The 13,609-nt window shown below is 44.2% G+C and overlaps 1 protein-coding gene across 2 annotated transcripts in view; it reads right to left on the bottom strand.

The window, feature by feature from the left end:
* The window catches only part of LOC143484636 (uncharacterized), a 328,223-nt gene extending 319,975 nt beyond the window's left edge, over positions 1 to 8,248 (bottom strand). The window contains exons 1-2 of one of the 2 annotated variants that reach the window (XM_076983469.1): positions 7,968 to 8,248; positions 1,042 to 1,101 (exon numbers count right to left, since the gene is read on the bottom strand). In XM_076983469.1, the coding sequence (XP_076839584.1) occupies positions 1,042 to 1,101; positions 7,968 to 7,983 (76 nt within the window). In that variant the 5' untranslated portion in view covers positions 7,984 to 8,248. The remainder of the gene's footprint in view (positions 1 to 1,041; positions 1,102 to 7,967) is intronic. The other variant, XM_076983472.1, reaches the window with a different exon arrangement.
* Positions 8,249 to 13,609: the final 5,361 nt, after the last annotated feature.

Here is a 13,609-nt window from a genome sequence, read left to right as displayed (position 1 = left end):
CCTTCGTTCGTGGTCATGTCTCGTGGTAAGTGTTTGTCTGCGTGGTGTTTGTTTGTTGTCTGAAAAGCTTTGCCGTGCTTATGTGTTGTGTGTGTGTTTTGCTCATGTACCAATTACCTAAAACATCATAGGACTTTTAGTCAGTCCAGTGAACTTCTTACACTGGAAAATTCTATTTATTCAGCAATGGTTGTGCTGTGTGAGTTTAATGTCCATGTGGACAGTGATTGTTCATTTTCAGTTGAGTGTAAGGGTTGGCTCCTGGGCTACACCACTAGCCACCACTAGAGGGAGCCGATCTTCAAATCCAGCCTAATTAACCTGGATGAGCCACACCTTTTGGCTTTATATAGGCTGGCTTCTCAACAACTCCTTGCTGACTCTTTTCATGAGTGTTCTCGTGTCACAGGTCCAGCTGGTATTGGTATCTTGTTTAGTGGGATACTTGTTCCCCTATTCCTCCTATTTTTCAAGTTTCTCCGGTTTCTCTCTGTGCCGTTCGAGGCCACTCTCGAGTTTTCAAATCTCCACTTATCTGTTTTATGGCTTTTGATTAGGGATGTTCTTTTTGTTTTCAGCTCTTCCCCTGGGCATCCTATGTTTGGTTTTCGTCTGGTTTTACTATTGCCAGAGCGTTTTGTCAACCACATTCTACTAGCGGAGGTTTTGTCTCCCTCTCAGATACCCAGCACTTGTGTTCTTGCCTCTTAAAAACCCTGTGGTGGTGGTGGTAGACCAGCCAGCTATTGAACATCCTAAGGTTTTTTTTGCTGTTGGTAACCCCCCATGTTACAATCTGTGACCGATGTGAATATTTTCCTTTGACGCTGCATGTGTGTATTTTTGAGATTTAAAGTGCTGCTAACAAATACGCTTATAGAGAACTACAAACTGAAACAGCAATACCTTATATATACACACAAGATACTGCACTGATTACTTTTATTGTCAGTGTTTTTCTTTCTTTCTCTTTCACACACACACACACACACACACACACACACACACACACACATTTTACAGGGTGTGATGGACACAAACCTGCTCTGGAATCCATAAATCCCGACATCATCAGCAGAGTCACACAGATCAACTTCATCCCTGAAAGAAGAAAGTTTCAGTTCTCTTTTTATGATTTTCAGAACATTTATTCTTTACTTTAAAACAATACAAAAATGTCTTGTGGAAAGAATGTGCAGAGAACTATGAAGAAAGCAAATGCAAGTCAGACAGATTTAATGAAAATGATGAATGAAACTGAACATAAATGTGTACTGAAGGGAACTAAAGAACCACATGTTATATGAATAATGAATAAGGCTTTTTCTGTGGGTGAAACAGCCATAAAAATGAATTATGTAGAAGAATATAATGTATACATGTGTATATCTATAACACCTGTTTCGATCGATACCAATATGTGTAACCTGTCACACGAGACGTGACAGAACCAGGAAGTAGGCAGAGCAACACTTTCAGGTAAGGGCTGAAACGAGATCTCTATCTTACATCCAGGGTTAACAGAAGCACACAAACAACAAAAATAAAGGCTAAACTAAATCAACAGAGAACAGAAACACGCTAGAACATGAAACTGCAAATCAATGATCACGAAAAAATAACTGGGAACAGGATTACAACAGAAAGCATGGAAGTAACCAGGGGGGTATTCCAAGAAGCGGGTTAAGCGATAAAACTGGGTAAGTTAACTCAGAATTCACGGAAACTTGAGGTTTTCCGTTCCAGAAACTGAGCTTAGAGAGAACCTGAGTCAGTTACTATAGCAACTTATTAGCTCTGAAGCTATCCTGCTCACTGGCAGGTTAACTTGGACCTAAACATGAATTACAAACGCGTCATCATGACGTGTCCTTTCCTCGAGGATCAGGTGGATATTAAAGCTCAGTTTATTCGCCGAGCTCTTCATCGGGAACGCCTTATAAAACCCTGAATAGACATAGGCCTACTATCATTTTTGGAGTATTTTTAATGAACGTTATCGTTTTTCAGCACAATCCATTACTTACATCCATAACATTATTATGGAAAACCTGTCTATGTCGGTCTGTCCGAAAAGTATGTCTGGCATTAAAACGACTAGTGCCCAGTTTTGTGGTGTTTCCTGGGCATAAGCCAGTTATGGACATCAAAGACGAATTCCACAGCATCGTAGGTTTGTCTTTAATTCACACGGACAATAAAGAAATTAAGCAAAGGAGAAGCAATATATAACAAACTTCATTCCATTTACATTTTAAGGATTTCCTTGAGTGATTGATGGAACCCACATATGCTACCTATTACAGCACCATTAAAACATGAAGGCGATTACATAAACAGAAAATCCATCCATAGCATTAATGTACAGGTACTAACCTTTATAATCCTTAATGAATAATGTACTTATCTTTAATGGTAACAAAAATAACGTAGCTACTGTAACTGACCGTTCTCCCCATCAAGATCATATGTGATGCTTCCCACCTCATCACAAATGTTGAAGCCAGATGTCCAGGATCCGTCCATGATTCCACACTGTACAACAATTTGAACAGGGTAGGCCTGTGGTAGTTTTGCTAGTTGTTCACATGCAGTGTAATAGTTAAATAATTGAAAACCATAGTGCGATTATAGGACACTAAGACAGCCTCCTTCATGGAGACAGAGGGTATCCCTGCCTGCCCTACCTCATGACTCCCTATTCAGATCCTGCACCTGTACCACAGTCCCGCTACAATCAGGCCCACAGCAAAACCAGGGCAAGAACTGAAATGACCCTAGGAATCCTCGAGGCCAGGTTCCAGTGTCTGAAGGGGCTCAGAGTTACCCCTGAGAGGGCGTGCCACATAATATTGGCATATGTGGTATTACAAAACATTGCAACCATCCAGGGAGAGTGACAGTCTACCATCTCTGACATGCCCACAGACGAGAAACCTTAAATGCATGTAGGTGACAACAGAGATGGTGGAGTGGTCTGCAATCACTGCTTTTCACATTAAATCATGCACCACCCCAACCCTGTAGCCTTTTAATATACATTACAGTCAAATTCACGGTTATGTTTCATTATTTCATTTTTCCTGTAAATAAATATATTTTAGAATATATTTTAAGAATAAGATATAGTTATGTACAGCCATACCACTTTGTACTATATTCGTATACTTCATTTTTATCTGATGTCACACCACTCGGATTAGACTTGGAATTGATAAGTGTTCAATTAAAAAAATGTAAAACGTAGTGTAAAAAAAATGTAAAAAATGTAAAAAAAGTATTATAAATGTGGAGAATAAAATAATCGCGCCCTTCTGCTAAATCTAAAAATATCATTTTCACTCACGCATTAACTCTGTTGGCAATTTTTTGACATGCTGACTGCCTATCTCTAGCAGCTACCACAGTATTACATTTACGTTTAATAATATCTATATATTCTACATACGCAGTTGATGCTCGGCTGATTTTCGTGTTTAAGTCCATGATAAATCTTACTTATCTGCATTCCATTAAGAATGCCTTTTATAGTTACGCGTGAACACGCTTCTGTCTGGGTCAACCTACTCAGAGTTGAGCGACCCTGATTACTTTAACTCCGATCAGCCGTTTTGGAACCGAAAATTCTGTGTATGTCAGATCGGGGTAAGACAACTCAGAGTTCAGGGTTAAGTTTGAGTTTGTTAAACCCGCTTTGTGGAATACCCCCCAGGTAACTACAACACAGGAAAACAAACGAGGGAACAGGAACCTAAACAGGGTACAACCAGAGAATATGCTTAGTAAAGAACAGCATGTACGAGACCCAAACCGAGACCAATACGCGACGCTGAAGTGTGGGGCTGTGTGGGGCACGGTTATAACACCGTTCCCATCACCGCGCTAAACATCAGCCAGCCGAGCTCAATCGCTGTCTGACGACAGGAAGTCCATATATGGTATTGGAATCCCTGTGAGGGGAAACCCGTGGCGTGACGAGCAATGGCAGGGGAGGAGCATGACGTCACAGGCATGACATAACCTCTTATTTTTAAATTATATTATTTGTTTTTATTTGCTAGTTTGTTTTGTGATGATGAAATAAAATCTCAAATAAACAGAACAAATAAACAAAACAAAAACTGATCATAATTGAATTCTTGTCTGTATAGCTAGGAAACAGTTAGAGTCAGTTTGGCTCTATGCATAGATGACCATGCACTACTTACTTAGGTAAATGGTAGATGGTGTGTAGTGTGTAGATGGTGAGTAGTGTGTAGATAGTGTGCAGTATGTAATTGGTGTGTAGTGTGTAGATGGTCTGTGGTGTGTAGTTGGTATGTGGTGTGTAGTTGGTGTGTAGTGTGTAGATGGTGTGTAGAAACATAGTGTAGATGTGTGTATTGTTTAGATGGGGTGTATTGTGTCTGGGGGCCTTAATCAAATACATTTTTTTACAGCAAAATACCGTATTTTCTTGACTATAGAGCACACCTCAAACTGAACAAGATGCGAGTGGACCCCTGCCTGGTCACATGGATCTACAGCTACCTTACTGACAGGCCACAGTACGTCAGGCTGAAGGACATCACGTCTGACACTGTGACCAGTAGTATTGGAGCTCCACAGGGCACAGTACGTCAGGCTGAGAGACATCACGTCTGACACTGTGACCAGCAGTATTGGAGCTCCACAGGGCACAGTACGTCAGGCTGAGAGACATCACGTCTGACACTGTGACCAGGAGTATTGGAGCTCCACAGGGCACAGTACGTCAGGCTGAGAGACATCACGTCTGACACTGTGACCAGCAGTATTGGAGCTCCACAGGCCACAGTACGTCAGGCTGAGAGACATCACGTCTGACACTGTGACCAGCAGTATTGGAGCTCCACAGGCCACAGTACGTCAGGCTGAAGGACATCACGTCTGACACTGTGACCAGCAGTATTGGAGCTCCACAGGGCACGGTGCTGGCCCCTCTTCTTTTCACCCTGTACACCGCGGACTTCTGCTACAACTCGGAGTTGTGTCATATTCAGAGGTTTGCTGATGACACAGCTATAGTGGGGTGTATCAGGGATGACCAAGAGGAGGAGTACAGGAGCCTGGTGAGGGACTTCACTGTCTGGTGCCACAGCAGTCACCTGCAGCTCAACTCCTCCAAGACCAAGGAGCTGGTCATTGACTTTGGGAAGTCCAGACCAAAGTCACAACCAGTTCTAATAGAGGGTGTTGAGGTGGAGACTGTGGACTCATACAAGTACCTCGGGCTGTGGCCGGACAACAAGCTGGACTGGTCCTGTAACATCGACCACCTGTACAGGAAGGGACAGAGCAGGCTGAACTACCTGAGGAGGCTGTGATCGTTTGGCATCTGCCGGAAACTCCTGTGGATGTTCTATCAGTCTGTGGTTGCCAGTGTCCTGTTCTACACTGTGGTGTGCTGGGGGAGCAGCATATCCAAGAAGGACACACACAGGCTGAACAAACTCATCAGACGGGCTGGCTCGGTGGTCGGCATGAAGCTGGACTCTCTGGTGACTGTGGCAGAGAAGAGGACCCTGGACAAACTGCTGGGCATCATGGATGATGCCAGTCATCCTCTGAACACTGTCATCAGTAACCAGAGGAGTGTGTTCAGTGACCGACTGCTCCTTCCCAAGTGCAGCACCAACAGGTTTAAAACTCCTTTGTCTTTCAGGCCATTGGACTGTACAACTCCTCTTTGCAGGGGAGGAGGGGCCACAGGAAAATGGACTGATCAATCAAACACTAACCGGACTACATACAATAACCTTAAGGCTCATTACTACATATCCAGTGCAATAATATTTTAAATAGTGCAATACGCATGTGCAATACATCTTTGGCTCTTTATATTCTATTGTTTTTTAGTATTGTTTATTTTTTATTCTGTGTTTGTATTTATTATTATTAGTAATAGCTTAATCTCTGTTATTACTATCTCTTTTTAATCTTCTATTTTATCACTGTTCTATTACTGTCATGCTGCTGGAATCTTAATTTCCCTGAGGGAAACCTCCCAAAGGGATCAATAAAGATCGATCGATCGATCTATCTATCTATCTATCTATCTATCTATCTATCTATCTATCTATCTATCTATCTATCTATCTATCTATCTATCTATCTATCTATCTATCTATCTATCTATCTATCTATCTATCTATCTATCTATCTATCTATCTATCTATCTATCTATCTATCTATCTATCTATCTATCTATCTATCTATGCCACACCTACAAAGTATTAAAAAAAAAAGGAAAATGTTGTATAAGCCGCACCGGGCTAAAAGCCACATATACTGTATCTACTGAACTGAATACATTTAACTGAACTGATCAGTTTCCGAACGGTGCCTGTAACATTTCAAGTGCATAAATACGTTTCTTTGCATAAATAAGAGCTAGACTTTAATTATACATCACAGCACATGGCATGGCATTATCTATGTCCAAAGCCACACTGGCTCACCTCTGACCACATGACTTCTCAGTATTACAGCAGTATTATATCTAAATATCTAGTTAGGTCAAAACTAGAGTGCTCAATGAACCAAATTATAATCACAGTAACTCCCGAATATCATCTGTAGCGTCTTTATGCGTGGGGATAAACAAGGGCAGTCGGATTCTGCCAGGTAGTTGAAATTTGAAACACATTCTCCGTCGTGCCTGCTGCTTGCGTGTGCTAAATGTAATTGAGCACTTTCTTCTTTGATTTACAACTTTGACCCACCACCTCATTAACTTTCTGCTCCCCACTGGGAAGTGCGGCCCTGGGACTCCACTGCTCCTGGAGGGGCCGTGGGCGGGTGGAATTCTGGGGTCTTTCTCTGCCTGCCTCTGACCTCTGGGGGAATGTTGTCGCAACTTTTCCCACTTGCTATTAAGTGCATTCCGTTCATTTATCCTATGTTGCACTTAAATAAACACACACTCACACATACACCACAGTCATTTCTGCTCTTCTTACATAAACACACACACTCACACATACATATACATCACAGTCATTTGTGCTCTTCTTTTAGGAGCAGCAGTTGGTGAATCATTGCAGTGGTCATTTGAGCTGGGTTTTTTTCCCCTGACCTTCTGTCTTTTCCCTTTTTACTTTCTCTCCCCCTCTTTTCTCTCCTCCTCTTTTCTCTCTTCTCCTATCTTCTTATGGTCCACCTAACCCCAATTATTGTTATCACTATTGCACTGTATTATACAGAATTTTTATCATTTGATCTGTACATAAAAACAACTTTCTGCTCCGCCCCCTGACAGGTGAAGAAAAATCTACAGAAAAGCCGCACCTCTTTATAAGCCGCATGGTTTAAATCATGAGGAAAAAGTAGCGGCTTATAGTCATGAAAATACTGTACAATAATTTCAATTTTCTTACTGCAGTCAGAATCATATTGGTTTATTTTCCTTAATTTTCTTTCTTACAGCACCATTGGGTTTCATGAATGTGTTCAAGAGTGCTGACTAGCCAGTTAGCATGTTAGAGTCAAAGAAGGAAAGAAAGTGTTTAGTTGTGAAGTTGATTGTTTTAAGGTAACTGATTGTGGCCAGCCAGGAGCCCCCTGATCTCTGATGTATATTTGTGTGGACTGCATGTTGACAAAGACCATCACTGTGTTTAGTGTGTTGATATTTAGTGTGTAGATGGTGTGGAGCTGAAATGTTGTAAGGAGGAAATAACAGTACAGTATGTGCTGGTGTGTCTCTCCAGGTCTTAAGATAAATAGCAGAACTACAGACAGAAGAGCCTGGACAAAATCAAACATTCCAAAGCTTGTTCGTATTCTGCAGTCTATAAACTGGTCCTGTTTCATCAGACAGACTCAAATTTGTAACAAGCAGATCACTCACTTCACTAAACACTTCTTGTCTCCAAACTCTGACCAAGTCAAATCCACAGTCAAGTACAGCAGTGATAATATCCCCATAAAGCTGAGAGCATTGTTACCTTTTCCTGAGATCATTCTGAGAGTCTCCAGGTAGAAAAGTTCATCATCCAGGACTACAGCAGTATTTCTTCACACCAACACACACTCATGTCATCTCCATGTCAGTACTGCAGAATCTCACAGTCTAATATCTTTGTTACACTATAATATACTCTTAAACACAACTGTACACACCTATACACACTCTGCTCTGCTGGAGTACGGAATGAAATAATCCTTCACTTTCCTTTTCTTTGGAAAGAGACAAACAAGTTTGAGCACATTTCACTCACATATCAGATCAAGTATATGTAAAATCAAATAAAGTGTGTACACATGTACAAAATGAATATTAAAAATAATTATCAGAATTTTACAAATAATGTTTGAGAGCAATTACAAAGTGTTTGAGAATAATTAAAATAAATTAAAGGAGAAACTGTCCATACAATGTCTTGCCCACTCAGTGCTTAATTTACTAAAACAACGGCATGAGACACGGGGTCACTGAGGCCAACAATGTCACCGGATCGCACACAAAATGCAACGCTTAGGCGCACAAATGTCAAAATAACAAGCCAATTCGTTTTTATAAATTACTTTTAAATGATTTACGTAATTTTATTTCCCATCAACCATTTCTATTTTTCATTGTAAAATGTAATAAATTATTTTATTTTATTATTAATGACCCACAAAAACCTTAAAACTGATTTGCTATTTATTTGTATTGTTTCATTATATTTTTGTGTATAATAATAAAAATGCCCATGACTTTGGACTAGGGCCGTGTGAGGGGTGGGCGGATTTCGCGAGTGACCGTAGAGCGCGACTCTACCCATCTTGCGCAAATCTCCACGAACTGTGGAGGCGTTTATACTTGCCGTGTCAAATTCTTTGCAGTGTTGTCTGAAACGATATGTGGTAGTATAAAGAAACACCCCTCAAAAACAGGGGAAGGAACATTTACCTGACGAATTTTAATGTTGCTTTGTGTTTCAGGTTTGAAAAATGCTGGAATTTAGGCTAAAGTACTTGAAAATGCTTGAAATTGCAACTACTTGGTGTGACGCTGGGCGACGACAGACGGACGAGACACAGAATCCGTTTTTCCGTTACAAACGTCACACTTTATTTTTCTGACTGTTGCGCAATAGCGCACGTTAAACATCCAACACACACAGCAACGTGCAGACATAGACAACGACGAGCACAAGACACTGCGCGAACGCACATTAAATAGACAGACCACATCAACCCCACGTGATGACGAGACGAGCCACAGGTGAGATGGATAATGACAAGACACACCCGCACCCACGGAGCTACACTGACGCAGACGAGTAGACACAGACAACGTTAACACACGCCCCAAAAGGAAGGGTTCGGGGACCGTAGCGTGACAGACGCCCCCACCAAGGGCACTACCCGTCCCGGGGTGCCAACAGGACCGAGTGCCCCGAACCCACGTCGATGGGCGGATCCGAAGCGCCCAGTCCTGCGTCTGGGAGATGACCGCCCTCGGTGGAGAATCCGCCACGAACAGCCTAGAACACCCTCCCTGGGAAGACCGGGGAAAACACGTTAGACACATTTAACGGGACATTTACAAACACACAAACAGGAACATTAACACACAGAGGCATGAAAGGGAAAAGGAGATTAGGCAAACATACGGGAATACATACGAAAACAGGAACGGACACACATGACAGTGGCGCCAGGCTGCGCGCCAGGAGGAGAGCGATCAGGGGAGAGAGACCGGGAGCTGCTGGTGCTGCAGGCGCTGCGGTGGGCGGTGCTCCTCCTGCCCTCGCTGCAAACCCTCCACCGGGCGCAACGCGGCTGGCGGACGCGCCAGGTGCAGCGCGGCTGGCCCCTCCCCTCGGTGGGCCGTATGGGAGTCCATCTTCGCCCTGGGATCTCCCTCTGGGTCCGGCAGTTGTAGTGCCTTCGTCCTCCATCGCCTCCTCACTACCACGGCTCCAGCTCATGGGCTGCCCCGAGCTGCCACCCCGGGAACAGTCCATTTCGCTGACTTGGGAGCGCTCGGGGGATGAGCCCACATCTGGACTCCTCCTTTTCACCGTCCCGGCGGAGAGCTCCGAAGGGGGCGGCGTCTCCTCCTCCCTGTAGGAGCCCTCCTCTTCCTCGGTGTACCGCTCGCTGTCCGTGTACTCGGTATAATCCGAGCACACGGAAGGGGGACGGTCTTCCTCCTCACCCTCACCGTAGTATTCGGTTGGGGCGGAGCACACGGAGTGGGGATAGTCCACCTCCTCTTCTCCCTCGCCATAATCTACGGTGGGCGCGGAACATATAGAGGGTGGACGGTCCTCTTCCTCCTCTTCCTCGTCCGGAGACTCCGCCCCCTCGAACTCGCTCTCGGGGGTCTTCTCCGTGGAGCAGAGCTCGAGGGAGCCTACCCGCAGAGGTGAGAGGTCTCTGGAGGGAGAGGGGTGACGCTCCTTCCACAACCGCACCGCGGTCTCGTGGAAATAGTCCGCCAACTCCTCCGTCTTGGCTTCCCGAGCCCGGAGCAGCATGATCTCACATAACGGGTCCTGCTGCATCGCTTCGAGGGTGACGGGGGCTCTGCGGTGCTGTGCAGGGGAAGAGGCGTGGTGGTGCTTGCTGGGCCTCCTCCCCTTCTTAGGTCAGGTGGTGTATCCTGGCATGGTGTCTCTGGTCGGCTCGTCGTTCTGTGACGCTGGGCGACGACAGACGGACGAGACACAGAATCCGTTTTTCCGTTACAAACGTCACACTTTATTTTTCTGACTGTTGCGCAATAGCGCACGTTAAACATCCAACACACACAGCAACGTGCAGACATAGACAACGACGAGCACAAGACACTGCGCGAACGCACATTAAATAGACAGACCACATCAACCCCACGTGATGACGAGACGAGCCACAGGTGAGACGGATAATGACAAGACACACCCGCACCCACGGAGCTACACTGACGCAGACGAGTAGACACAGACAACGTTAACACACGCCCCAAAAGGAAGGGTTCGGGGACCGTAGCGTGACACTTGGTTTCACAACAAATAGCTATCTGACTAAACAGTTCTCCTGTAGTACGTTAACAAATATGAGCCTCTTGTAATTCCAGGACAGAACATGAGAGAACGTGAAGACGTTAAGATTAAGGCGTTTTGAACATAAACAACCATTAAATAATGTGATAAAAAGCAAATTATTTCGAATCATTTCGAGTATATGTATAAATATTTAACTTAATTAAGTTTAACATGCTGGGAAATATTGAAATGGACCTTGAAAGTGACGTACAAGTGCTTGAATTCCACCTTATAAAGGTGTATGAACCCTGCAAACATGACATTGTTCATTGCACTGAGGCAAGGCGAGCGCGAAATTACAAAATTCGAGAGGTGCCAGGCTTTATGGGGTAGACGCGGAAAGGCATCGCTAAAAGGGAGAGCTCTTATGTGATTTAGGAAGCCTGAATGTGGATCTTGTGTTTAAAAAATGTCTTTTATAGAATTATTTGTTCAATTAATTGGTTAAACGCAGACAGATTTCTTCATAACTTATAATCAGTAGGCTTGAAAGTTACCGGATCGAGTCAGACAGTTCCCGGAATGCACCCTTCAAAATGAAGAGTTCCCGTATCCTCTTCCGGCAGGATCCGGCTCAAATTAAACCCTGCTCCCACCCCATGTCCCTGGCCAATAAAATCACAGTAGTGTCTCCACTTACAGTGATAAGGTGAGCAGGCCCCTCCCTCATCCTGACCTCGCTCTACAGAGGAGTTACTGAGAGTGTCCTGATCATCTGTATCTGCATCACTGTCTGGTGTGGAAACTGTATTGTCTCTGTTCACAAAACTCTGAAGTGGACAGTGAACACAGCTGTGGACATCATGAGTGACTCTCTCACATCCTTCTGAATCAACACCACCCGTGTATATTACACCAAGGCCATGCAAGAAATATTACAATAAACTTCACTACACTTCAAGGCTGATAATGAAAGTTCCAAGTCTGAAACTTGTCAGTGTTTCATCAGATAAACAAAAACTGGTTCCTGTTTCCACAGAACAACGAACCACATCCCACATGAAGGAGTGATTGAGGTGATTAACACTGAGAGAGAGAGAGAGAGAGAGAGAGAGAGAAAGAGAGAGAGAGAGAGGGAGGGAGGGAGAGAGGGGGTGGGGAGAGATGGAAGGATGTGACTGAAGTAGAGACAGAGATGAACTGTAGTGTGTGTGTGTGTGTGTGTGTGTGTGTGTGTGTGTGTGTGTGTGTGTGTTGATTTTGGCAGTGAAGTTTCCACATTCTTTGTCTCCAGTCCATCATCAGATTGAAAGTTTGGTTTCAGTATCATTGACTTTTTACCCACAACCAGTTTAGCTGCTTTGGTCTCCAGGAAGTACAAACACATTCTAGTGAATCAGGACAGATGAGGTCATGCAGAAGCAGGAAGTGTGTGAGCTGCATTAAGATGTGTAGCTTTGTCCCACTGGTCTTGACTGGTAGAAGGTCTCATCATGGAAACTTCTACTGGTCTACAGTGTCCCCCTCACTACACGCCTGAGTAGCTCTTACACACACTAACAGTCCACACTCTTACACACACTAACAGTCCACACACTCTTACACACACTAACAGTCCACACACTCTTACACACACTAACAGGGGTGATGTACAGAGCTGCAGTAACTACAGGGGTATAAAGTTGATGAGCCACACCATGAAGGTATGGGAAAGAGTTGTTGAAGCAGGTCTAAGACAAGAGGTTCAGATCAGTGAGCAGCAGTTTGGTTTCATACCCAGTACCACAGATGTAATTTCTGCATTGAGTGTTGGTAGAGAAGTACAGAGAAGATCAGAAGGAGCTACATTGTGTCTTTGTGGATATGGAGAAGACATATGATAGGGTGCCAAGAGAGGAAGTGTGGTACTGTATGAGGAAGTCAGGTGTGGCTGAAAGGTATGTGAGGGTGGTACAGGACATGTATGAGGATAGTGAGACAGTGGTGAGGTGTGCAGTTGGAGTGACTAATGGTTTCAAGGTGAAGGTACGGTTACATCAGGGATCAGCTTTGAGCCCCTTCTTATGTGCAATGGTGATGGACAGGTTGACAGATGAGGTCAAACAGGAGGCTCCATGGACCATGATGTTCTCAGATGACATTGTAATCTGTGGTGAGAGTAGAGAGCAGGTGGAAGTGAACCTGGAGAGATGGAGGTTTGCACTGGAGAGGAATGAAGGTCAGTAGAGAAAAGACAGAATACATGTGTGTGAATGAGAGGGAGGCAGGTGGAGAGGTGAAGATGGAAGGAGTAGAGGTGGTAAAGGTGGATGACTTCAAATATCTTGGGGCAACCATCCAGAGCAATGGACAGTACAGAAAAGAGGTGAAGAAGAGGGTGCAGACAGGATGGAGTGGGTGTAGACGGGTGGCAGGGCTGATGTGTGACAGAAGGATAGCAGCAAGAGTGAAAGGGAAGGTCTACAAGAGAGTAGTGAGACCTGCTGTGATGTAGGTCTGGAGACTGTGGCTCTGTCTAAAAGACAGGAGGCTGAGCTAGAGGTGGTGGAGATGAAGATGCTGAGATTTTCATTGGGAGTGACAAGGATGGACAAGATTAGAAATGAGCAGGTCAGAGGGACAATGAAGGT

The sequence above is a fragment of the Brachyhypopomus gauderio genome, chromosome 20 (assembly GCF_052324685.1).
Source record: "Brachyhypopomus gauderio isolate BG-103 chromosome 20, BGAUD_0.2, whole genome shotgun sequence".
NCBI lineage: Eukaryota > Metazoa > Chordata > Actinopteri > Gymnotiformes > Hypopomidae > Brachyhypopomus > Brachyhypopomus gauderio.
This window is presented reverse-complemented; position numbering and strand designations above follow the sequence as displayed.